Below are 26,788 nucleotides of genomic sequence, written 5' to 3' on the forward strand. Positions count from 1 at the left end.
GTATATGCTCCAAAACCCTACTGCAAACCGACGTCAATGATATAGGTCTGTAGTTCGATGGATTACTCCTACTACCCTTCTTAAACACTGGTGCGACCTGCGCAATTTTCCAATCTGTAGGTACAGATCTATCGGTGAGCGAGCGGTTGTATATGATTGCTACGCAGGGAGCTATTGTATCAGCGTAATCTGAAAGGAACCTAATCGGTATACAATCTGGACCTGAAGACTTGCCCGTATCAAGCGATCTGAGTTGCTTCGCAACCCCTAAGGTATCTACTTCTAAGAAACTCATGCTAGCAGCTGTTCGTGTTTCAAATTCTGGAATATTCCATTCATCTTCCCTGGTGAAGGAATTTCGGAAAACTGCGTTCAATAACTCCGCTTTAGCGGCACAGTCGTCGGTAACAGTACCATCGGCACTGCGCAGCGAAGGTATTGACTGCGTCTTGCCGCTTGTGTACTTTACACACGACCAGAATTTCTTCGGATTTTCTACCAAATTTCGAGACAATGTTTCGTTGTGGAACCTATTAAAGGCATCTCGCATTGAAGTCCGTGCCAAATTTCGCGCGTTTGTAAATTTTAGTCAATCTTCGGGATTTCGCGTTCTTCTGAACTTCGCATGCTTTTTCCGTTGCCTCTGCAACAGCGTTCGGACCTGTTTTGTGTACCATGGGGGATCAGTTCCATCTCTTACCAATTCATGAGGTATGAATCTCTCAATTGCTGTTGCTACTACATCTTTGAATTTGAGCCACATCTCGTCTACATTTGCATAGTCAGTTCGGAAGGAATGGAGATTGTCTCTTAGGAAGGTTTCTAGTGACACTTTATCCGCTTTTTTAAATAAAATTATTTTGCGTTTGTTTCTGGTGGATTTGGAAGAAACGGTATTGAGCCTAGCTACAACGGCCTTGTGATCACTAATCCCTGTATCAGTCATGATGCTCTCTATTAGCTCTGGATTGTTTGTGGCTAAGAGGTCAAGTATGTTTTCGCAACCATTTACAATTCGCGTGGGTTCGTGGACTAACTGCTCGAAATAATTTTCGGAGAAAGCATTTAGGACAATCTCGGAAGATGTTTTCTGCCTACCACCGGTTTTGAACAAGTATTTTTGCCAACATATCGAGGGAAAGTTGAAGTCCCCACGAACTATAACCGTATGAGTGGGGTATTTATTTGTTACGAGACTCAAATTTTCTCTGAACTGTTCAGCAACTGTATCATCGGAGTCTGGGGGTCGGTAGAAGGAGCCAATTATTAACTTAGTTCGGGTGTTAAGTATAACCTCCAACACTATGAGCACACAGCTACGACGCCGTAGTTCTTGCAATTCGCTCGATGTTGCACATCTTGAGCTTGTACCATTCACTTTTTCTGTTTTGCTTCTTTTTTCACATTTAAGGACACCTTCTTCCTATTTTCATGTTTGATTTGTGTTCAGGCTATCCACTGGGCCATTTTATCGCTAAATCTGAGGGGGCTGCGTTGGGAAGTTTCCCTTGTCAGGTGTTCTCAGTCAGTATATAGGTATACACGTGACGCTCAACAACGTAGTCTACGCCAGCCACTAACTTAGAAAGGGAGGCCACTTGCAGCGCAAGATGAAGCAGCCGGCCAACTACTCCAGACTTCTACTCCAGACGCTGCAGGCGTCCGCCTGAACAGAAGATTGTACGTAGAATACTTGGCAACTTTAAAGTGCCGAGTCAACTGCTGGGTGACTTCTTTCGTGAGGACGAACACCTTCCTGGTGGGTCGCTTGTTGGAGTCATAGCTGGTAAGTGCTACACGGACGTCACCTATCTACAGTCCCTGTCCATTATACTCCTGTTCTCTAAGTAGCGAACTGGAGTATATCGTACAGGGACTGCGGGTAGGTGGCGCTCGATGGGAGTGTGGACCGGCCGTGAGGCGTACCGAAACAGTCCGTGCAATTGCGATAACGCTGTGTCCCCGTTGGCGCATTGGTTACCGCACCTTCCTAATAAGCGGGAGATCCCGGGTTCGAATCGCGGTGCGGTACACATTTTCGTTCGTCGCCGCTGATTCCTCGTAATGTCCCGCTGCAGCTGATAGCAGTGATCCTCCTTCAATTTACATATAACTTCAAAGAAAATTGCGATAAACTTCTGTTTCTTGGAAAAGTCTTGAGTGCACAGCAGTGTCAGGGGCACGACACGACACGAGTGTTAGACACAACAACGTTGTCTACCGCATGGAGTGTGCATATGGCATCTCCAATTGCAAGAAGACAGCGCTGGAGTTACGAGTCGTCCGTTCTGTGCAGTTTAAGTGTTCAGGAGTTTCAGGTTCATTTGTGTGCTAAATATGCACGGGTCTTGAGCTCACACTGAAAGGAAACAAAATTGCTAAGAACAATGAAGGTATCATACGTGGCCATGAGCATTAAGTAGCACAGAAAGCGTTCTCGGCAGTGAACTGCATCTTCCAAGATGATAATCCCTCTGCAGTGCATTCCTAATTTCTGAACACGCTCATAATGGTCATTATCTTCTCCCAAGCAATGCAGCCTTGTTTCCACAAGTGAGAATACTTTTTTTCCAGGTGAAGATCTCCATCCGATATCAAGTGATGAGTGTTTCCAGTTGTAAGAGGACACACAAAATGATCTGGTAAATGTTTTCGAAAGATGAAGAACTACCATAAGTGTAGTAGAAATAGTTCTGTTAAAGAATGATAAAGGAGTCTGTACTGCGGGACTTTGCTAGTTCCTTTCCCACATTGTTTTTTGTCATAATACAAGCACCGGATTTCGATAATGGCGAATATGGTAGTTTGTGTGCAACAGAAAGTAAAGTTAGAGCTTATACAAGGCACTGACGTCATCACGACGCCAGGCTTTGACGTCACGGGCAAATGGATTTGCGTCGGTTGCTCGCTCAGGGCATTGTCGGTGAGTTCGATGAGGATTTGTTTCTCTCAGAGCTAAGATTGATTGTGATTGGTTCATGTGGTACGAAATACTCGATTGCCACCTCGCGTTTCATTTGCGTAACATATTTCGTAGTTGCCGTATTTCATATAATTCGCGTCATGGATACTGTATATCACTACGATTTTTACTGAAAATTCGTGAAAAGTAGTACGCAAATGTTGTGCTATTTTCAGAACTGTATTATACACTATGGAATATTCACCCACAGTCAAGAAAATTTTTCTTGGAAAACACATAATAGGGACAGTAAATATTTATGGTTGGCTGTCAAAACGCCTTTTACTGCCGCAAGTTTATTGTATTTGTCAAGGATTTTCCCGCTAAAAATTAACAGAAAATGATCGCATTTGTTCTACAACTTCTTCACACAATGAAAATTACCAAGAAAATTTACAGTACTTGGAAAAAAGAAGTAAAAATCAAAAGGAGCCCTACCTGGAGACCTGAGTGCAAATGGTAGCATTTTTGGCATACAAAGTCCATTTTTATAGAGCTATGAACAGTTCAACGATTTCGTAAGAATGACTAAAAATTTTAAAGTGTGGTTAGCTTTTTGGAAAATAGTATTACTCTTGTACTACAGGCAGAGGTGAAAATGAGGTTCATTGCTAGAAGTAATCTAGGACCAAATCGGATTCACATCCTGCACACCACACCCGACACTGTTTGTAGCTCGTTTTTGTTTTACTTTAGCTTTCCATGAAATCTTGTGTGCGATATCTGCTATTGTTTCCTTCCGCGTCGCTTCTTAATAATTTGGTTGATTGTCTACTCAGTTTTAGTGGAGCATGTATGACTGCAGTCTAGTAGTGAAGCTTAGGAAAATTTTATACACAACCTATCCTCCTCTTTTCAATAAAATTGTTATTTTACCTTCGTGATACGAAAGTGGAGGAAAAAATAAACATGAAATAAAATAAAAAATATCTTTTCCTTTCTTCTTGTGGCAGTGTAGTAGGCTGTTTACACGTTCATTATTAATTGGAAAAAGGAACTGGACGTTAAAAATGATCATTAAAAGGAATTTTATTAGAATATTTGAGCTCCTAAATATTTTCTTTATTTAGTCCGTGACTCTAAACTACAAGCTCTCTTTTTTCACTTAATATGATACGAAACCACTGAACGGACTAAGATATGTAATACAATGCACCAGTTATTGTTTCACCGTTTACTGTCTTATTCGGGCAGAAACGTGGAAAACTATTATCTGAATGACCTTTAATTTACTGTGCATACGATAATTGTAGTAATTTAATCATTGTGGGACTATTAAAAATGAATTTTTTTCATTCTATGAAGAAATTCTGTCTCAGTAATACAGATGTGCAATTTATCAGTTCAGTCTCACACTCCTATTAGGAACAGGAATTACTGCTACCTTGCATAGAACGTACACTATCTGATCACAAGCATTTGGATACCTGTAAGCGGACATTAATACGAGGTGTGTCTACTATTTACGACGGCTTAAAGTCTGCTGTGGACACTTTCAATTGATATGTATAAATGTCTGTGGAGAAATGACAGCCCATTCTTCCTCAAGAGCCAAAACCAGAGAATTTAGTGATGATGGACGTTGGGATCTGGAGTGAAGTCGACGTTCTAACTTATTCAAAAGGTATTCCATTGGGTTCGTGTCGGTACACTAGGTATACCAGTCCATTTCAGAAACGTTATTCTTCATAAAACATTTTCATGTTCATACAAACAATCATCGTTTCCGAAACGTTCCTCTAACGTGCGCAGTGCACAATCCTGGAAAATGTGTTCATACCTTTCCCCATTTCTCTTAAACACAATAAGGGCACCAAACCCTAACCACGAAAAATATGATGCTGTAGTATATAGAGAAGTTGCAGCATTAGAAAATTGCAGCGAAATGCAGGAAGATCTGCAGCGGATAGGCACTTGGTGCAGGGTGTGGCAACTGACCCTTATTATAGACAAACGTAATGTATTGCGAATACATAGAAAGCAGGATCCTTTATTGTATGATTATATGATAGCGGAACAAACACTGGTAGCAGTTACTTCTGTAAAATATCTGGGAGTATGCGTGCGGAACGATTTGAAGTGGAATGATCATATAAAATTAATTGTTGGTAAGGCGGGTGTCAGGTTGAGATTAATTGGGAGAGTCCTTAGAAAATGTAGTCCATCAACAAAGGAGGTGGCTTACAAAACACTCGTTCGACCTATACTTAAGTATGATCATCAGTGTGGGATCCGTACCAGGTCGGGTTGACAGAGGAGATGGAGAAGATCCAAAGAAGAGCGGCACGTTTCGTCACAGGGTTATTTGGTATGCGTGATAGCGTTACGTAGATGTTTAGCAAACTCAAGTGGCAGACTCTGCTAGAGAGGCGCTCTGCATCGCGGTGTAGCTTGCTGTCCAGGTTTCGGGAGGGTGCGTTTCTGGATGAGGTATCGAAAAGATTGCTTCCCCCTACTTATACCTCCAGAGGAGATCACTAATGTAAAATTAGAGAGATTCGAGCGCGCACGGAGGCTTTCCGGTAGTCGTTCTTCCCGCTAACCATACGCGAATGGAACAGGAAAGGGAGGTAATGACAGTGGCACGTAAAGTGCCCTCCGCCACACACCGTTGGGTGGCTTGCGGAGTATAAATGTAGATGTAGATGTAGAACACCACCTCCATACTTCGCTATTGGCACTACATACGATAGCAGGTACGTTCTCCAGTTATTCACCAAACACAAGCTCCTCAATAGAATTACTACAGGGTATAGCGTGATTCATCACTCCAAACCGCTCGTTCTCAGCCATTCACTGCCCAGTGGCGTCGTCGTTTGCACCATTTCAAGAGTCATTTAGGACTGACCACAGAAATTTGTGGCTTATGAGTAGCTGTTCGACCGTTCTATCGTATTATTTATAACTCAGTCATAGTACTAGCTGGATTTACGGTTAAACTTTGAAACTCACGAGTGACTGCTTCCGCTGATTTCATGCAATTTTTACAGCCACTCACAGCAATGCTTGACCGTCCCTGTCCCGTAATACATGAGGTCTGTCTGATCTTGTTCTAGCTGTGGTTGTTTCTTCGCTTTTCCATTTCACAATCACAGCAGCAACAGTCGACTTGAGCAACCTTAGAAGGGTTGAAATATTCGTGGTGGATTTATTACTTAGGTGGCATCCAGTCCACGTTAAAAGTCACTGAGCTGTCCTGAGAGATCCATTCTGCTATTAATGCTTCTCTACAGATAACACAGTACTCCCCGTATGATTTTATACTGGCAGATCTGGCTCTCGTGGCATCCAGCGTGCAATTCCGCAATACACAGAAGTGTTCGGACACTTTTGATCAGATGGTGTAGGATGAGTCCTGTTATACTTCTATCAGTCTAATTTTTGATACACTAACATAGTTCATCCTTTTATGATCCGTTAAGTGCGTCATTAAAAAAATTAAGAAAACGCCTCTTTCTTTTCCTTTCGGACGGAGCAGCTTGATGTATAAATGTCAGTTTTTTGCATACTGTCCTGTAGCAATGCGGCTAACATCTAGTATGATAGACATAAGTTTCCCAGAATGTACGAAAGAAAGTTTTCCAACGCGATGCATGATTCTCGTAGCTATCCCATAGGTAAAACGCAGAATTATACACTGACGGAAATGGAAAGTTTTACACCATCGCCGGCCGGTGTGGCCGTGCGGTTAAATGCGCTTCAGTCTGGAACCGCGTGACCGCTACGGTCACAGGTTCGAATCCTGCCTCGGTCCTGGATGTGTGTGATGTCCTTAGGTTAGTTAGGTTTAATTAGTTCTAAGTTCCAGGCGGCTGATGACCTCAGAAGTTAAGTCGCATAGTGCTCAGAGCCATTTGAACCATTTTTGTTACACCATCAATACTATGACCGAACGCTACCAAACTAGTATTCCATACTTCAATATTTCCGTGTCTGTGGAATACCTTTATTGAAATTTCATCCTTATGCGAGCACATTTGCTATACAGAAAAAGTTAAGTTTCACAGATGAAGAGTGATGTGAATACATGATGAATACTGGATATCTAGCGTTACTGGATCTTTTTAGGTGATGATCACAACGCAGCATGCCTAGAGGTCTTACTTATGCGCCATCTTTCAGACATTCAGCAAGATTGAATCATTGGCACGAATGGCATGGGAGCTTCATATAGATGGATCAAGCAGACAGTGGGCTCTCGTGGAATGGCTGCAGAACGACTGGTGACGAGATGGACTCCGGAGAGTAGAGAGTGAAGAACAGCGCCCACGGGCCCTCATGCAATCCCAATTCGGTTTGACAAAGAGTACTCTACGGCATTGCCCCATTACTTAGCTTGCGTTTATCACGAATCGCCTGTCCAGCGCGAAGTCCCAAGCGACTGGTAAACAGCGCAGGTGACTAGGGTACAAGAACGGACGCGCAAAATTACAGACCAATATCCTTAACATCGGTTTACTGCAGAATTCTTAAACATTTTCTCAGTTCGAATACAATAAATTTCCTTCTGTCCACAAATCCGCTCGGTTTTAGAAAGCATCGTTCGTGCGAAATTCAGCTTGTCTTTTTCTCACATGATATCCTGCGAACCATGAATAAAGGGCAACAGAGGGTTTCCATAGTCGTCGATTTCTGCAAAGCATTTGACACGGAGTCACAACGCCGAGTGTTAACGAAGGTACAAGCATGCGAAATAGATTTGCAGGTATGTGAGTGGCTCGAAGACTTCTTAAGTAACAGAAGCCAGTATGTTGTCCTCGACGGCAAGTGCTCATCAGAGACAAGGGGTGCCCCAGAAGTGTGGTAGGACCGCTGTTGCTTTCTACATAGACTGGTGTCCAAAATTAAAGCAACAAACCGCCGTTTCCCTGTCCTGCGTCTAATTCACGATATAATAATACCAACTGTCATCAGATGTCCGTACCATCGTGTTCTGCGCGGAAGATGACATACCTGTCAACGGACAACCACACAAACGATGACGTCAGGACAACTATCAAACAGGGTAGCGCTTGCTGGGTAATCGTACATCCACAATCGAGGTGTTCACTATCACAGACGTTGCAGTGTGGCACAGTCTAACAGACTCTCTACCGATGAGGGCCATAGGAAGAATGGAACCTGGATAGTCGCAAACTGATGTGGTTCGACGGCTTAATGTGAATCGTTCTGTTTTTTCTCGGACGTGGCGACGGTTTTTGGAGACCGAAACTGTATTCCGGAAACAAGGACAGGGCGCACCACGTGTGACACCAGAAAGAGAGAACCGTTGTTGGGCTGTAAGGGCACTACGGTGCCGGCTTAGTATCGCACGGCAACTGGCTTCTGACCTCGCAGAATCCATTGGATGTGTTGCATCGAGGCAAACGGTGTACAGGAAGTTTCGGCAGAGTGGCATTTATTGCCGGAGACCTGCTGTATGTGTATCTTTGACGCGTGTTCACAGAAGGGGACGCCTATAGCGGAGTCGTTAACATCCACTTGGACGGTCGAACAGTGGGCCAATGTTCTTTTCACAGATGCGTCCCGGTTTGGTCTGAAGAGTGATTCTCGACAGATTCGCAACTGGAGGGAACGTGGGACACCATTTCGGGACCCAAAGATCGTAGAAAGAGACCGATATCGACGAACTTCACTAAAGGTGTGGGCAGGGATTACGCTGACCACTGGAAACCTCTTCATGAAATTGTACGCGTCATTCGGCGAGGTTTAACTGCGATCATGTATTGCGACGAGATCTTGGGACCTCATGTACGGTTGTTCTGATGTGGGGCCAGATTTTTTACTGATGAACGATAATGCTCAACCTCGTAGAGCGTCGGTGGTTGAGGTTTCCCTGGAAACGGAAGATACTGCACGCATGGGACGGCCTGCTAGGTGTCCCGATTTGAATTCCATAGAGCATTCTGGGACGAACTAGGAAGACGGGTTCCATCACGTCAACATTCACTACTACTCTCCAAGGCTTGTGAGCAGCTCTTCAGGAAGAATGGGTGTTATTACTTAACATGAGATTGATAACATCATTTACAGCATGCCCCATCGTTGCCAGGTCTGTACTGCTGCCAGAGGTGGTCACACCCGATACTGAGCACATTGTCGGAACGTGTGTGCAAACACGTTAAGTTGTAAAAAACGAAGAACATTTTTCTCTACCGTTATGAATATTGCAGTTATTTATGTTCTGTAGTCTTTACGTTGTTTCAATTTTTCTATCACCTGTTTATATTGTTTTGTTGCGAAACAAACGCTACCTTGCACAGTTTCCGTATGTTGGTTTAATTTTGGACACCAGTGTACATCCGCCACACACCGTCAGGTGGCTTGCGGAGTATGGATGTAGACGTAGATATATGATCTGACAGGCAGAGTAAGCAGCAGTCTGTGGTTGTTTGCTGATGATGCTGAGGTGTACTGGAAGGTGTCGGCGTTGAGTGACTCTTGGAGGATGCAAGCCGATTTAGAAAAAATTCTAGTCGGTGCGATGAATGGCAGCTAACTCTAAATGTAGAAAAATATAAGGTAGTACAGATGAATAAGAAGAACAAATCCGTAATGTTCCAGTGTAGTATTAGATGGTGCGCCGCTTGACGTAGTCACGTGGATTAATCATCTAGGCATAATGTTGCAAAGCAATACGAAATGGAACGAGCATGAAAGGACTGTAGCAGGGTTTCGGTTTGTTGGTAGAATTTGTGGTTCATGTGTTATGGAGACCGCAAACAGGCCACTAGTGTGACCCATTGTTGAGTACTGTTCGGGTGTGGCCGGCCGGAGTGGCTACGGTCGCAGGTTCGAATCCTGCCCCGGGCATGGATGTGTGTGATGTCCTTAGGTTAGTTGGGTTTAAGTAATTCTAAGTTGTAGGGGACTGATGGCCTCAGAAGTTAAGTCCAATAGTTCAAAATGGTTCAAATGGCTCTGAGCACTATGGGACATAACATCTGTGGTCATCAGTCCCCTAGAACTTAGAACTACTTAAACCTAATTAACCTAAGGACATCACACACATCCATGCCCGAGGCAGGATTCGAACCTGCGACCGTAGCAGTCCCGCGGTTCCGGACTGAGCGCCTAGAACCGCTAGACTAAGTCCAATAGTGCTCAGAGCCATTTGAACCATTTGTTCGGGTGTCTGGCATCCGCATTAGGTCAGATAAAAGGAAGACATAGAAGTAGTTCAGGGGTGGGCTGCTAGATTTATTACCAGTAGGTTCGAACAACATGCAAGTATTACGAATGTGCTTTGACAACTCAAATGGAACTACTGAAGGAAAGGCATCTTTCTTTCCGAGGACCACTATTGTGAAAATTTAGAGAACCAGCATCTGAGGCTGAGCGCAGAACGATTCTACCGCCGCCAACGTACATTTCGCTTAAGAACCATGAAGATAAGATTAGTGAGATTAGGGCACTTAGAGGGCATATAGACAGCCATTTTTCCCTCGTTCTATTTACGAGTGTAACAGAAAAGGACATTACTACTTGTGGCACAGGGTACCCTCCACCAAGCACCATACGGTGGCTTGCGGAGTACATATGTAGATGTAGAACACAGTCTGTAGCACAATGTCGGATAGAATCCGGGTAGTGGTTTCTGGCAGTGTTTCACCACGAACGCCAGAAGCACATTGCATTACGTAGGTTACCGCTGAGACCACACCATAGACAACAGTGGTTTACATGGTGTAGAGGCAGAGGCAATGGAACATTGAATGTAATTCTGTGGTGTTCAGTGAAGAATCTCTCTTCTGTTTGTAGCGATCAGATAGACTTTAACACATACGTGGACGACCTGCTGAAAGGCCACCGGAGGCAGCCATTCTCGATACCCAGACATCTTTAACTCCTGGAATCGTGCTACTGGATATGACAATTTGGTAATTGTTGATAAGTTGGGAAGGTGTATAATTTCATACTGACTTCCAGCCAGCGATCTTCATGAACTAACACAACACATGTTTCAAACATGGGAAGAATTTCCTCAATATAATATCCGGAAGCTTTGTGCTTCCATATCACAAAAAAAAAAAAAATCTGTTTACTCGTGCTCATGGGTTCACACCTCATACTGATGTTGATTATAGGCAACAGGCTCGTACGGAATGAAAGGGTAATCATTTAATATCCGTTATGTGATGAATATCTCCACACAGTTTGGTAAATATCGGACTGGTGCTTCGTGATGTAACACTTTCAGTTTCTGTCGCCGTAGTATATTTTCTGGAATTCACACAATCTCCTCTTTCAATCTGTATCGGAACAATGACACTGAAGTAAAGAACAATGATACTGAAGCATGGAAACAAGAAGTTTTCGTAAATCTTCTCTTCCATGAGTGAGGGAATACTTCAGGTTTCAAACTTGCTGTAGTTAGACCACTGTGCTTACGTTAGGAGTAGTGCGTATGTAATGAGATTGGATAGATGGTGCGGTTGGCGGGTAGCTTGTAAAACGATATGGAGCACTTTGACACGTAAAAATGAGGAAAACATCTGTTACAAACATTTAACACCGCACGTACAATTACTTATTGAGGTCATGACTTGGAGCGTTAAAATCAGGTCGCAGACAGTTGCTTCGAGATAGGGTGACCTGTTGCTTCAATAAAGCGGATCCCGAACAGTGCGCCTTGGCGGCGCGGGAATGCTATAGAGGCGCCGCGAAAATATTTCAATATTAGATATCTTCTGCAACTGTAACGGGTACGGAGAAGGCAAATAAAAGTCTGTTCACTACGTTCACAGTGATTTGTAAGGTATATGGCATGCTTTTCTGATCGGCGTAATATCGAATATATTTGTAATGGAAACGCCAGTCGCATTCTTGAGTTCAGCATCGCCTGCGATGGAACGATTTCTAAGAATTTCTCTGTAGCAAATAATACTTTTCTAACATCATAAAAGACTGCATATAGAGTTTCAAAGTGCGAAGCTATGTTACCTTGTATGAGTAAATCATCAGTCACAGAATTTATTACATAGCGGAAAATCCCGATACACAATTACTGGAAAAAATAAAAGGAAATTTTTTTTTGGGTTGAAAGGGGTCTGTTCTGGCTCCTTTCATATGATTTATAGTCTCATGCCATGCTACCTCTTGTTTAAAATCTCACAGATGTTTTTGCAGTCTAGTCGAGGATCTGATGTGCCCCTCGGAAAATAATATGACATTGCGATCTTATTTTATTTCTTTTAAGATCGTAATCTCTGCTTTTTCCCTGTCACATCTTGAATAATTTCTCTGAGATGAGGATGTTTGGCTGAGTGTTTTCAAATTTGCTATTGGGCGTAAGAAGAATTTAATTTTCTCAGCGTATAGTAGTACCGACCTCACTCACTTCAAGCCATAGACTTATCTTATTTTCACTACCATATGTCTTCTAGGTTGAGCTTGTTTTTTGTGTGGTTCGAACCACAAGTGTAACAGAATCGGTAATTTGCTATTAAGGAACACTATGGTTGGAGTGTGCTAAATTTATTTAATAAAACGAGCTCCTGTACTTATGGAAATATTAACATGAATTGGGTTTTATCCGAATCGTTTCATTTTCATGACTTGGCTGTGAATTTGATTTCTAACCTCAGTAATCCTATCTGATGGCATAGTGCTGATTCTCCTGAACAAACTGAACCTCTGTTTTATAGTAGTATTTGGCTATATCGAGATTCATCAGAATTAATGCACCTTTGCCTGGAGGTATGAACTTTGTTTCCCATCCTTTGTAAACTCACTTTGACCAAAGGGCTTTCTTATATTGGTATTGTGTTTAGTAATTTCTGTAGTTTCCTGCAGTGCGAGTGATCACTTCATGCATGGCATAGAATTATTCATTCCTCGCCAGTTCGCGGAATTTATATCCTAATACTCTCTTGAGATGTCTGTACTAGTGATTATACTACGGAGTTTCATTAACTTTTCCCCAAATATGCATATAAGGGACGGTTTGTGAATCAATATCTATCGCATAATGGACCTATTGCTTTTGCGTAGTAACAGCACATCAGTGTAATAAATGTCTATTTGACAGTGTATGAACTACTGATAGACTTAGTCTCTCTCACGCTTCGCGTTCCCCGGTTATTTCTGGAAAATTAGTGATCAGCGCCACCAAGCTCCGATAAGATTTTCTTGCCATAGAGAATTCAGCAGGGTTTAGTTTGCTTCGCTATGTGGGAGGGGCGTTCAATAAGTTATGCAACACAATTTTTTCGGCCAGTTGCGGTTGAAGGAACGCAGAATTTGTTGTGGGACGTCGTGGAATATTCGCACTTCAGGCCCTATAGTTTCATGAAGTTTCGATATGTGGCGGAGCTGTAAGTAGCCTTCAAAATGGCGTCTGTAGCTGAATTGCGTTCCAAGCTGAAAGCTGTCACTGAGTTTCTTTTACCGGAAAACCAGAGCATCGCGGATATTCATAGGGGCTCGCAAAATGTCTACGGAGACCTGGCAGTGAACAAAAGCGCGGTGAGTTGTTGGGCGAGGCGTCTATCATCATCGCAATAAGGTCGCGCATACCTGTCTCATCTCCCGTGTGCCAGTCGGCCGCATAAAGCTGTGACTCCTGCAATGTTCGAACGTGCGGACATTCTCATTCCAGGTGATCGACAGATCACAATCAATCACCTAGCTGATCAGTTGGACGTCTCTTTTGGTTGTCCCCACACATTCGTCCACCATTTGGGATACTCAAAAGTGTGTTCCCACTGGGTTAGTCTCCTCGTAAGAGAAGACCATAAAGAGCAAGGAAGGAACATCTGTGCGGGATTGCTTGCACATCACGAATCACGAGGTTGATTGTGACAATTTTTTGACGAACATCGTCACAGGCAATGAAACATGGGTTCATCACTTCGAACCGGAAACAAAACGGCAATCCATGCAGTGACGCCACGAAACCTCTCCTCTGGAAAAAAAAAAAATGTTCAAAGTCGCACCCTCGGCCGGTAAAATGGTTCAAATGACTCTGAGAACTATGGGAATTAACTTCTGAAGTTATCAGTCCCCTAGAACTTAGAACTACTTGAACCTAACAAACCTAAGGACATCACACACATCCATGCCCGAGGCAGGATTCGAACCTGCGACCGTAGCGGTCACGCGGTTCCAGACTGTAGCGCCTAGAACCGCTCTGCAACGATCTACTCTTTCAGTGTATTGTACTACACTCGGGAAATTGAAGAATGGTTTGGGCGATTTCGTCGCCACAAAACCGCCAACGAACACAAAGCCTCACGCTATACTGTGCACCAGAGAGGAACTCACAAAACTTCACTGGACTGTTCTTCCTCATCCACCCTACAACCCGGATCTCGCACTTACATCTGTTTGGTCCAATCAAGTATGCACTCCGCAGGAAGCAGTACGTGTACGGTCGGTAGGTTATTGATGCAGCCAGATGTTGACGGTGACAGCAAGCAGCAGAGTCGTACCATACGGGAATACAAAAAATGGTTCAAATGGCTCTGAGCTCTGTGGGACTTAACAGCTGTGGTCATCAGTCCCCTAGAACTTAGAACTACTTAAACCTAACTAACCTAAGGACATCACACACATCCATGCCCGAGGCAGGATTCGAAACTGCGCCCGTAGCAGTCGCGCGGTTCCGGACTGCGCGCCTAGAACCGCGAGACCACCGCGGCCGGCTACGGGAATACACTCCCTCCAAGTAAGGTGGCGTAAAGCCGACGCATTGAACGGAGATTATTGTGAAAAAGAAGGTTTTGTAGCTAAAGAGTGGGGAATAATATGGTGTACTGGAATCCTGAATAAAACCAGTCTACTTTCAGAAGAAAATGTGTTGCATTACCTACTGAACGCCCCTTGCATTATATACACTGAAGTGACAAAAGTCATGAGATACTTCCTAATATCGTGTCGGACCTAGTTCTGCCCGGATAGCGCGGCAATTAGACGTGGCATCGACTGAACAAGTCGCTGGATGCCATCTGCAGAAATACTGAGTCATGCTGCCTGTAGCCGTCCTTAATTGCGAAAGTGTTGCCGGTGCAGGATTTTGTGGACGAACTGACCTTTCGAATATGTCCCATTATTTTTCGATGCGATTCATGTCGGGCGATGTGGGTGGCCAAATCATTCGCTAGAATTGTCCAGAATGTTCTTCAAACCGATAGCGAATAGTTGTGGTCCGATGACATGGAGAATCGTTGTTTGGGAACATAAAGTTCATGAATGGCTGCAAATGGTCTTAAAATAGCCGAACATAACAATCCAGTCAATGATGGGTTCAGTTGGACCGGAGCATCCAGTCCATTCCACGTAAACACAGCCCACACCACTATGGAGTCACCGCCAGCTTGCACAGTGCCTTGTTGATAACTTGGATGAACTGCTTCATGGGGTCTGCACCACATTCCATCCCTACCATCAGCTGTTACCAATTGAAATCGTGACTCATCTGACCAGGCCACGGTTTTCCAGTCGTCTATGGTCATGGGGCCAGGAGAGACACTGCAGACGATGTCGTGCTCTTACCAAAGGTCGTCTGAGCCATAGCCCATAACGCTAAATTTCGGCGCACTGTCCTATCGGATACGTTCGTCGTACGTCCCACACTGATTTCTGCGGTTATTTCACACAATGTTGCTTGTATGTTAGCACCGACAACTCTACCCAAACGCCGCTGCTCTCGGTCGTTTAGTGACGGTCGTCGGCTACTGCGTTGTCCGTGGTGAGAAGTAATGCCTAAAATTTGGTACTCTCGTGATACCGGTAAGAGCACTCTCGTAATATTGAATTCTCTAACGATTTCCGGAATGGAATGTCCCATGCGTCTAGCTCCGACTACGATTCCGCGTTAAAAGTCTGTTAATTGCTGTCGTGTGGCCATAATGACGTGGGAAATCTTTTCACATGAATCACCCGAGTACAAATAACACTCCGCCAATGCACTGCCCTTTTATACTTGGTGTATGCAATCCTACCACCATCTGTATATGTGTATATAGCCATGAGTTGTCGCCTCAGTGTAAATCGAATACCAGTCTGCAGTTGTTGAAGCCATTGTGATTTCCGTTGTGCACCTTAAGTGTTAGGCTATCAATTTGGCTGAGTTTAATAGGTAACATCAGCAGGGCTTAGCGAGACATTTCACATGCTATGAGCGACGCAAAAACAATACGAGAAGAATAAATTTCACTCAGCGTCTACCAAGTGAGTGTTCAAACAAGTCCATGTCATACGGCGAGAGAGGTCATTTAATGAATAACGACAGTCGGCGTAAAGAAAACATAGAATCCAAAATCCATTTTTCCGACCTCCTATCAAAGATTATTCACTAAAATAAAGGGAGGGACCACTTTTGGGATTGCAGATTGATGAAGCCACAGAGAATAATGATGGTACGCACATAATTTGTTGCACACGGTTCAGAGACGTAAAAGTAATTGTCACGGGGTTTTTCTTTTGTAAAATTATCGCTGCAAGTAAAAACACGCAAGATGTGGGCGAGAGTCTGAACACATTTATGTCTGAAGAGGACAGAGTACATTGGTGTTTGTACTGACGGTGATCGTACGATGTTATCAAGGTTTGCTGGTCTTTATACTGAACAAAACTCTGAATTTAGTGCGGTCCTACTACATCATTCATTGTCTTTTATATAGGATATATAGTGAAATATGTAAAGCTCGACCAGTGAGTGCAAGGTTTATCAGAACATCGTGTGAGGATATATAAGCCGAATACATGTCTTTATTATACTATTGTCACTTACGATGGACACCTTTGTTGTGCAACTCAATTGTACACTATCCACAACGGCTCTCTAGTGAGAAGTATTGCGACAAGAAACATACGCTTCTCTTATACAAAAAAACAGTATGCCGAACACTTTGTGGAAATAATTTTTAATTTAAACTAGTATACTTATATGATAGCTTTGGAAAGGTAAATACGTTGAATCTCTCGCTGTAAGGATGATATAAGCGTATTTTAGTATTAACAGACAATATTTCATTTTTTAGATAAAAACTACAGAAAACAAACATTAATGAAGATGTTGTCGATGGTTGTTTTCCGTCGTTGTTGTACCAGTGTGTGATTTGAAATGACGTGCATTTGTCTGGCAATATAACATCTACTTTTAAATATCGCTTGTCACAGCTCATCGAAGGGTCTGCAAATACACTCTTAAGCCTATACTATCGACTAATTCGCATTAATTTGTGAACCATTTACAGTCATAGATCCATCTGAATTTATACCTCCAGAAGAACAAGCTGTTATTGAGCTGCCTGGTGACAGTGCACCGAAGGCGGAAATTGGCAGTATGGAACCTCAAGTTTTGTACAGCAGTAAAAGAGGAGTATCTGCTGCTCGGTGGTAAAACTCAACGAATACAAGTCTATTTCTATAATCTTACTTGCACGAAGCTGGGTTTTCGAATTTCGCTATAACAGAGAGCAAGTATCTCGGTAAAATTAACGTGGAACTGGAAATGATTGTAGTTATATCTAGTTCGATTGTGAGATATGGGAAGTTGTACGGTGGACGACAAGAGAATCCATTCTACTTATTCCGTGGATGATATATCTACCCAATATGTTGCCTGCTAATTAAAAATACGTCTTTCAATTATTATCATATTTTCATGCTAACCTAACGGCATCAACTGTGCCCTGCAGTTGCGTTATACGGACCAGCTGTTTACTTAGATCGCAGTGGAAATTTGTTTACTAATAAGTGCGTCGGAACCTCGGGCTTAACCTGTTTATCTATGTGCGTCCACTTCCAACAGTCAGCCAAACAAACGCTACAGCACGTCCCACTGGTAAAGTCGCTACAATCACTAGCTCGCCTTTCAAGAAATCGCTTGAAGAAAAGTTGCGATTACAAGGCCCAACAGATAAGCCTAGGCTTAAACCAGATCCATCAAACACAAAATCAGCCAGAGGCCTGTCAGAACGTTCATCTTCGGAAAGGTCAACAGCTGCAGCATCAAGAACGCCTGCAATAAGACCGAAAAAGGGAAACAAAAGGCAGAGTTACTCATCTTCCTCCTCATTTGAGGATGATTGTGCTCCTCTCGCCTCCAATGATGACGAAGACAGTGCCGATGAGGAGTACCTATATCGCAATCACGCTTACAAATTAGACACAAGTGGCGAACAGTGTATCGGTTGCCCAAAATGTCTTCGTTGGGAGTATGAAGTGTGTTCTGGCGTTGCCAAGACGGGATGGAAAACATTTGTATGTGATCATTATAATAAATTAAGTAAGTAATGCACGGTAAACAAATGAATAACATCTTTATGTTGTGTAAGTAAGGTTTTTGTATGTTATCTATTAAAAGTACTTAAAAGATGATGTTTGTTTGTTCTTATATTGAACTGTACTTAATCCTGACTACTATCCGATAATAGGAACCTGAATTTAAAAACACCGAAATGCTCATAAATCAGACAATGTACAATCAATTTGTGACCAAAATAATATCAATAATGAAAACCTTGATAAGACATAGTTTACTGGAATGCTTGTGGCGTGTGAAAGTGTATTTTATTTTAACATAGCGCGAAATAAAGTACGTCAAATATAATCATAAAGAAAAGTATCCCATAATCGAGAACTCTCCCCTATATGAATCATACAAACGTTTATGTAGGATAATTTGCAAACGTTGAAATTTTACGTATAAATTCAATCATAAAACTAAGATAGTTTTCTACAGTTAGGTTTCTCACTACATTAGAAGGTAACTACAAGTATAAAGTATGATCTAGTAATATATATGATTTAACTAACTTAGTCATTTAAAAGTTGTGGTACTATCCACTCTTAACATGCTTGCCATATTTTGAAAGAAATGACAGATGAAATATTTAAATCACAAATGTTTTTCAAGTTATATATATTTATTCATTAGATAGCAAAACCATTTCTACTCGAGCTCTATAGACTAATTTTGAATGTTCAAAGGTTTTATTAAATGCACGTTTCAGATACAGCAGTAGCATCCAGAAAAGACCTCTGGAACGTTACTGGCTACGTGAAACAATTACTTTATCTGCAGTATATTGCTAATAGCCATGCAGGAAGAAAAATACGTGATAAGTCAGAGAAACCTAGGAGGTTGTGTCCAAGCAACAGAGAATCCAAAACCAACTCCGCCTTTACGAGTAAGCCTGCGAGTTGTTGTGAAGGGCGTTCTCCCGGGCCCTGTGAGTACCGTATCAGCGGGCTCGAGTTCCAGGTGCCGGAGGAAGCTGCTATCGTCCGCGGACGTCGCCGCGGCAGCCCGTGGCGCTTCGGTCGAGGGCCCCGCCGCTGCAAGCACACCACACTCCACGTCAAGCACTGCAAAAGCCTCAATATGCTTATATCTTATGCCAAAGACAAAAAACTACTGCCAGTGAGAGAAACATGCGGGAACTCGCCTGAAATAGGGAACGGCGCAGGAGGCACAAGGAAAGAAATGTTGAGAAAAGCTCGTAACGGGCAAATTAAAGAGTCACGGTCTACTTGCACTTGTAAGTGACGTTATAAATAAGGTCAGAGGGTTTAGCTTAAATTATTCTGACAAATCTGTTTTCTCACAGAGGGATAGTGTTAGCGGCACTTGGTCACACGTTGTTAGTTAACACTTTGTAAGTAGGCTGTTTAGGTTTTTATGTTTGTAACGCCACGTAGCGCTTTGTATGAAAATCAGTGGCTGTGCTGTGTGCAGTCTGTGGCTGGTTTGCATTGTTGGAATATTCTAGTGTTGGGCAGTTGGAGGTGAGCCGCCAGCAGTGGAGGATGTGGGGAGTGAGATGGCGGAGTTTTGAGAGCGGATGATCTGGACGTGTGTCCATTAGAGACAGTAAATTTGTAAGACTGGATGTCATGAAATGATGTATATATATATATATATATATATATACCGCTACGGTCGCAGGTTCGAATCCTGCCTTGGGCATGGATGTGTGTCGTATCCTTAGGTTAGTTGGGTTTAAGTAGTTCTAAGTTCTAGGGGACCGATGGCCTCAGAAGTTAAGTCCCATAGTGCTCAGAGCCATTTGAACTATATATATATATATATATATATATATATATATATGTATATGTATATATATATATATATATGTATATATATAATGACTTTTGAACACTATTAAGGTATGAAATGTCGTGTGGCTAGGGCCTCCCGTCGGTTAGACGTTCGCCTGGTGCAGGTCTTTCGATTTGACGCCACTTCGGCGACCTGCGCGTCGATGGGGATGAAATGATGATGATTAGGACAACACAACACCCAGTCCCTGAGCGGAGAAAATCTCCGACCCAGGCGGGAATCGAACCCTGGCCCTTAGGATTGATAGTCTGTCACGCTGACCACTCAGCTACCGGGGGCGGACACTATTAAGGTAAATACATTATTTGTTCTCTATCAAAATCTTTCATTTCATATGAAACGTCGCCTTAGAAAAATTAATGAATTACTGTGCTGGTAAACCCCTTACGTTATTTGATTTTCAAACAGCTGAGCAAAACTGAACGTACTCAGACATTTCTCTCTTTACTTATTCTGATCATCACTAAACTGACACACAATATTTTTAGCGCAACGCAATCTGACTTTCAATAATCCATACAAAAGAGTGGCCCTGACTATCAATAACCTATAACTTTCATGAATCACTTACCTCACAAAAATCTTCGTTACTCGAACTACTGCAATACAGCGAGCGCCAATACTGCCAGCTAAAGCCGGCCGTAGTGGCCGAGCGGTTCTAGGCGCTACAGTCTGGAACCGCGCGACCGCTACGGTCGCAGGTTCGAATCCTGCCTTGGGCATGGATGTGTGTCGTATCCTTAGGTTAGTTGGGTTTAAGTAGTTCTAAGTTCTAGGGGACCGATGGCCTCAGAAGTTAAGTCCCATAGTGCTCAGAGCCATTTGAACCATTTTTTTGCCAGCTAAATAAAAGATTCTAACTACTGAAGGCACTAACTACTGATAGGCATAGTTAGCAAATGAAAGATTTTGATAGAGAACAAATAATGTATTTACCTCAATAGTGTTCAAAAGTCATAATATATATATCAGTTCATGACATCCAGTCTTACAAATTTACTCTCTCTAATGGACACACGTCCAGATCATCCGCTTTCAAAACTCCGCCATCTCACTCCCCACATCCACCACTGCTGGCGGCTCACCTCCAACTGCGCAACGCTACGCCCTGTTCACATCCAACTGCCCAACACTACAATATTCCAACAATGCAAACCAGCCACAGACTGCACATAGTGATTTTCATACAGAGCGCTACGTGGCGTTACCAACATAAAAACCTAAACAGTCTACGTACAACTTCACTGCCGGTTAATTCTGACGCTAGTCATCTTTGGTTGTGGGGTTAAGGGGAGTTGGAAAGTCCTATCACGACAACATTAAATGTATGACTTGGCTTCCCTGTATCTCAGGAACCACTGTAGCCACTGACATGAAACTTTTACAGGACATTAAACTGTATGTTCTCAGTCAATTACAATAATTGCGTTTCAGCCACTGCTTTCGGAAATACAATTTTTTTATTACACGGTTAAAATTTCTTGTACTTTTTTGTACGTTATTCTAAATAATTTTAATTATACATAACATTGTGTTCTTCTTTTAGTTCAGTAAACTCATTATATGTATGTTATTACTCCCTGAAAATTTGAATACTCTATTCGAAGTGGTTTCTGAGATTTAGGGAAAAATGCAACAGACATGTAATTTTTCAGGAACGGCTTCTAAAGTTTCAAAAGACTGTAACTCAATATATGCTTAATTTTTTATTTTTAGTCACTAAGAAGGACCCTGCACCATACTGTATATCAGCCCTTTGATCTTTTTTCCAAGTTTTTTCTTATTTTCTTCTTTCTGGACTCGTTAGTGGCCAACTATGCTGCATACTCTGCTTTATCAATGCGAATCTTGTCCATACTTTCAAATTCTCTGATGCAGTTTGCTCGAGGATTAATTCCCATATGCTGTAGCACTTTCACCCTACCAAGGTTGCCATCATTAAAAGCAATAACAGCATCACTGACCCCCCACTTTAGCGTCTTCATTCCAACAAAAATATTTTTTGGTAAGCGATTCCATACAAGGTTATTGAACGACTCATTGGGATTTTGAGTCTGTCCATGCAGACACTTCAGTAATTCAAGATTTGCCAGGTCTCTGTAAATGGATTTTATGATGTCCATGACTGCTGCTGGGATGGAGTGTTTATGGATGTATGAACTGTTTGAGTGCTGGGCATTGCGGTAATTGCACCATGAATCAGGTCCAGGAGGGCAAAGGTGGTGTACTGTTTTTTCATCAGTTGACGGTCTGTAGAAGAAGGTTGCCCATACTGCCTGCATGATTTTCAACAAATCCTCAATATTATTTCTAATGGCCATCCCATAATACTGCTGTAGATCATCAATCATTTTGTCTGTGGAACTGCCTTTTATGGTTTTACCATCGGAAAGTTTCTTGTCTCTCACATTTTGTTTCAACTTCCTCAACCTGGTGCCCATCCTCTTCTGAACATGACTTTTATAACACAGCAACCCACAGTCTTCTATATAAAAAAAGTAACGATTTTATTAGATCTTGAAGTGATGCACGTAAAAATTTTAACATTTTCAACCGGTGTAGATTATATTTATATTTAAAAAAGTAAAATAAAATACTTCCCTTGTGAGTTTACAAATGATATATATATATATATATATATATATATATATATATATATATTCGGAAAATTGCAAATATTCTAATGAGATAAAAATCTGAAAATGTGAAAAACTTTTTTTTTCGTTCTAACTCCCCTTAAGCTTGTTGTTTACAGTGTGTGTTGTCTTCCTGCATGCACCATCTTTTGGCTTCGCCGGCCGGTGTGGCCGAGCGCTTCTAGGCGCTTCAGTCTGGAACCGCGCGACCGCTACGGTCGCAGGTTCGAATCCTGCCTCGGGCATGGATGTGTGTGATGTCCTTAGGTTGGTTAGTTTTAAGTAGTTCTAAGTTCTAGGGGACTGATGACCTCAGAAGTTAAGTCCCATAGGGCTCAGAGCCATTTGAACCAAGCATTTTTGGCTTCCTAGGTGGAATAGCCCCGCTTACCGAGGTTTAAACTGCCACACCCAGCGACCTCTCGTTCATCTGTACCTTCACAATGGCGGCGTTTCACCTGTCGAATTAACGGCGGTTGCCGAAGACGTTATCCTGTCACTTTTTTAATCATACTCTGACGGAAAATAGAAGGAATTGTGGGAGAGCGCCGCTACGAAGAAGCAAATCAGGTTTTCTTTGAGTACACGCTGTAAGGGTCGTGAGTGTCGGTTACCTTTGAGATAGGACGTTAGCCAAGAATGCATTTAGGGCAGTGATGACGACATTATCTACACCTTACTGAGTTTGAATGAGGTCGTTTAATAGAGCTACGAGAAGCTGAATGTTCCTTTCTCAATATTGCAGAAAGACGTGGGAGGAATGTAGCCACTGTACATGATTACTGGCAGCGATGGTCACGGGAAAGTACAGTCGCAAAAGGACCGAGCTCCGGACGACCACGTAGCATAATCGAGAGCGGAAGATCATGATGTTCGGCGTATAGCTGTGGCGCATCCTACTGCGTATGCCGCAGCAATTCGAGCAGCAGCTGGCACCAAAGTAACTCAACGAACTGTTACAACTCAGCTACTTCAAGTACAGCTCCGAGACAGACGCCCTGTCGCGTTTATTCCACTGACCCCAAACCACCGCCGTTAGTGACATTTGTGGTATCGATAGCTACGATGCCACGGCGTAGGTGCAAGTTCTTAGGTTGGCACTACACCGACACCGACGGCAGCGCCCTGTAGCCGGCGCTGTGCAGCCCTGCGAGCGCCGCTGAAGATTCCACCCATTTGATGCCGGGCAGACGACCAAGCAACATTGTTTCTATTTCATAGTGGGGAGTCACTACTTGTAACTTTGTAACTTGATGTACAGCTTCGCACCTACGTGCTCATCTCAGCCAAAGTTAAGTAAAACCACTTTTAATTGCATACCGAAGCATTTCACCTTTTCCTGCTCCTACTCACTTCCTACATTCGGTGTACCCTTCAGTTTACAGGAGCAGACCCACGCGCCGCCTATCCAGGAGGGATACAAAAACATCAGTGGTGTCAGGCTAGAGCTCATTGGAGGGCAGGGTGGTGGCCTGTTGTATTGTTTTGAACTGGGGACCTAGAAACGACGGAGAGGCTTCGTTCCCGCCGTAGCTCTCAGTGGTACACAACCCCACAACAGGCCATAGCAGTCCACTCACCCCAATGCTGCCCCACACCGAACCCAGGAGCCGGCAAATGTGGCCGAGCGATTCTAGGCGCTTCAGTCTGGAACCGCGCGACCGCTACGGTCGCAGGTTCGATTCCTGCCTCCGGCATGGATGTGTGTGATGTCCTTAGGTTAATTAGCTTCAAGTAGTTCTAAGTTCTAGGGGACTGGTGACCTCAGATGTTAAGTCCCATAGTGCTCAGAGCAATTTGAACCATTTTGAACCGCCGGCCGGAGTGGCCGTGCGGTTCTAGGCGCTACAGTTTGGAACCGAGCGACCGCTACGGTCGCAGGTTCGAATCCTGCCTCGGGCATGGATGTGTGTGATGTCCTTAGGTTAGTTAGGTTTAATTGGTTCTGAGTCCTAGGTGACTGATGACCTCAGCAGTTGAGTCGCATAGTGCTCAGAGCCATTTGAACCATTTTTTTTAACCGAACCCAGGGTTATTGTGCGGTTCGGCCCCCAGTGGACCACCCCGGGAACGTCTCACACCAGACGAGTGTAACCCCAATGTTTGTGTGGTAGAGTAATTATTGTGTACGCGTACGTGGAGAAAGTGTTCGCGCAGCAATCGCCGACATAGTGTAACTGAGGCGGAATAAGGGGAATCAGCTCGCATTCGCCGAGGCAGATGGAAAACCGCCTAAAAACCATCCACCGACTGGCTACCACACCGGACCTCGACACAAATCCGCCGGGTGTATTCGTGCCGGGGACCGGCACGCATTCACGCCCGGAAAGCAGTGCGTTAGACCGCACGGCTAACCGGGCGGGCTGGCCTGTGGCTTTCTGATGAAATGCGGTTCTGCCTCGGTGACAGCGACGGCCGTGTGTTTATAGGAGACCAGGCGAGCGCTTGCAACCAACCAGTCTGCGGTGTAGACACACTGGATCTACACCTGGAGTTATGGTCTTTGGTGTTATTTCGTATGACAGCAGAAGCACTCTCGTGGTTATCCCACACGATCTGACTCCAAATTTGTAAGTCAGTCTAATAATTCCACCTGTTGAGCCGCTATTCATGAACAGCCGTCCAGAGGGTGTTTTCCAACAGGACAACGCTCGCCCACATACCGCTGCTGTAACCCAACATGCTCCTACAGTGTGTCGACGTGTTGTCTTGGTCCACTCGATCACCAGATACGTCTCCAATCGAGGTCGTATGGGACATCATTGGACGACAACTACAGCGCCTTCAACAAACGGTATTAATTGTCTCTTTATTGAACGACCAAGTGCAACAGGCACGGAACTCCATCCCACAAACTGACGTCCGGTACCTGTAAGACACAATGCACATGCGTTTGCAGGCTTGCATTCAACGTTCTGTCGAATGCACGAGTTATTAATGTACAAGCATTTCACATTGGGTATGATTTTTCTCGTGCCTACATTTATTTATTTATTCGTATGGCTAGGGCCCCCCGTCGGGCAGACCGTTCGCCGGGTGCCCAGCCGGAAATCGAACCAGGGCCCGGAGGATTGATAATCCGTCACGCTGACAATTCAGCTACCGGGGGCGAACGTGCCTACAATAACCTGTGAACTTGCAACGTTAATTAAATAAATATATTTCCTAGACAAATGTATTCCAACTATTTCGTTACTTCACATTAATTATTTCTTGGCGTTGGGACTTTTGTCAGTCACTGTACATCACATACTTCGGGAAATGGGAGCTCTGTTTCTTGAGGTGCTATCATCCTATCCCTCCCATTCACACAGAAGCCTTACTCCCACACCGGCCTCTACAACGAGTCAATCCTGCACACTCAGAGTGATAATAGTGTTTTATATTCATTTACTGGTGGATAAGGATGAAACACCTAACGAAGTATTTGTGGGTTCAGAAGATATGTTATGGCCTTATAATTCCTAGAAATGAAGGAAAGGTTCCAAAGCTAGCGTATTGGTCGAGAAGAACCTTTTTATTGTAATAGCACAGAATTTACAGCTGTTTATAGAAACAAGACAACCGTTACATGATCAAATAATTTTTATGTTACTGAATGCTGAAGCTGGACTTCTTAACTTCTAATGGAACGACACGTGGTCCTTCCTCTTAGAATCTGAACTGTTCTTTGGATCTTGGGGATCGTCTTACGGAAAATGTTCGTTAATTGTTTTATGAAAATCATATTAATCATGGTTTAATTTTGGCTTTATTGTGAATTGATAAACCAAATAAGAAGGAACAACTCTTTTTTTTTTTTTTTTTGGAAAGGAACTGATTAAACAATATAGGGTCACACTGGACTAGCTTTCGGGAGGACGACGGTTCAAACCCGCGCCCGGCCGTCGCGTGATTTCACTAAAATTGCTTCTTTCAAATTTCGGGTTGTTTCCTTCCCCATCCTTCCCTAATCCAATGGAGCCGATCACCTCGTTGTTTGGCCCCTCCCCCAAAACAACCAACCAACCAAACAAAGTAGGGGAAAAACACGAAGTGGTTGTTGTTTTTTTATGAGTATGGATGACATGACACAATTATTTAAAAAATCGAAAAGAGACAGATAGCGAAGCGTCTGCA

General features: G+C 43.3%; 1 protein-coding gene across 1 annotated transcript in view; it reads right to left on the bottom strand.

The window, feature by feature from the left end:
* The window catches only part of LOC126470665 (uncharacterized), a 1,059,339-nt gene that overhangs the window by 492,469 nt on the left and 540,082 nt on the right, over positions 1-26,788 (bottom strand). The window contains exon 5 of the mRNA XM_050098659.1: positions 19,048-19,249. Within this exon, the coding sequence (XP_049954616.1) occupies positions 19,048-19,249 (202 nt within the window). The remainder of the gene's footprint in view (positions 1-19,047; positions 19,250-26,788) is intronic.

The sequence above is a fragment of the Schistocerca serialis genome, chromosome 3 (assembly GCF_023864345.2).
Source record: "Schistocerca serialis cubense isolate TAMUIC-IGC-003099 chromosome 3, iqSchSeri2.2, whole genome shotgun sequence".
In the NCBI taxonomy this organism is placed as follows: Eukaryota; Metazoa; Arthropoda; class Insecta; order Orthoptera; family Acrididae; genus Schistocerca; species Schistocerca serialis.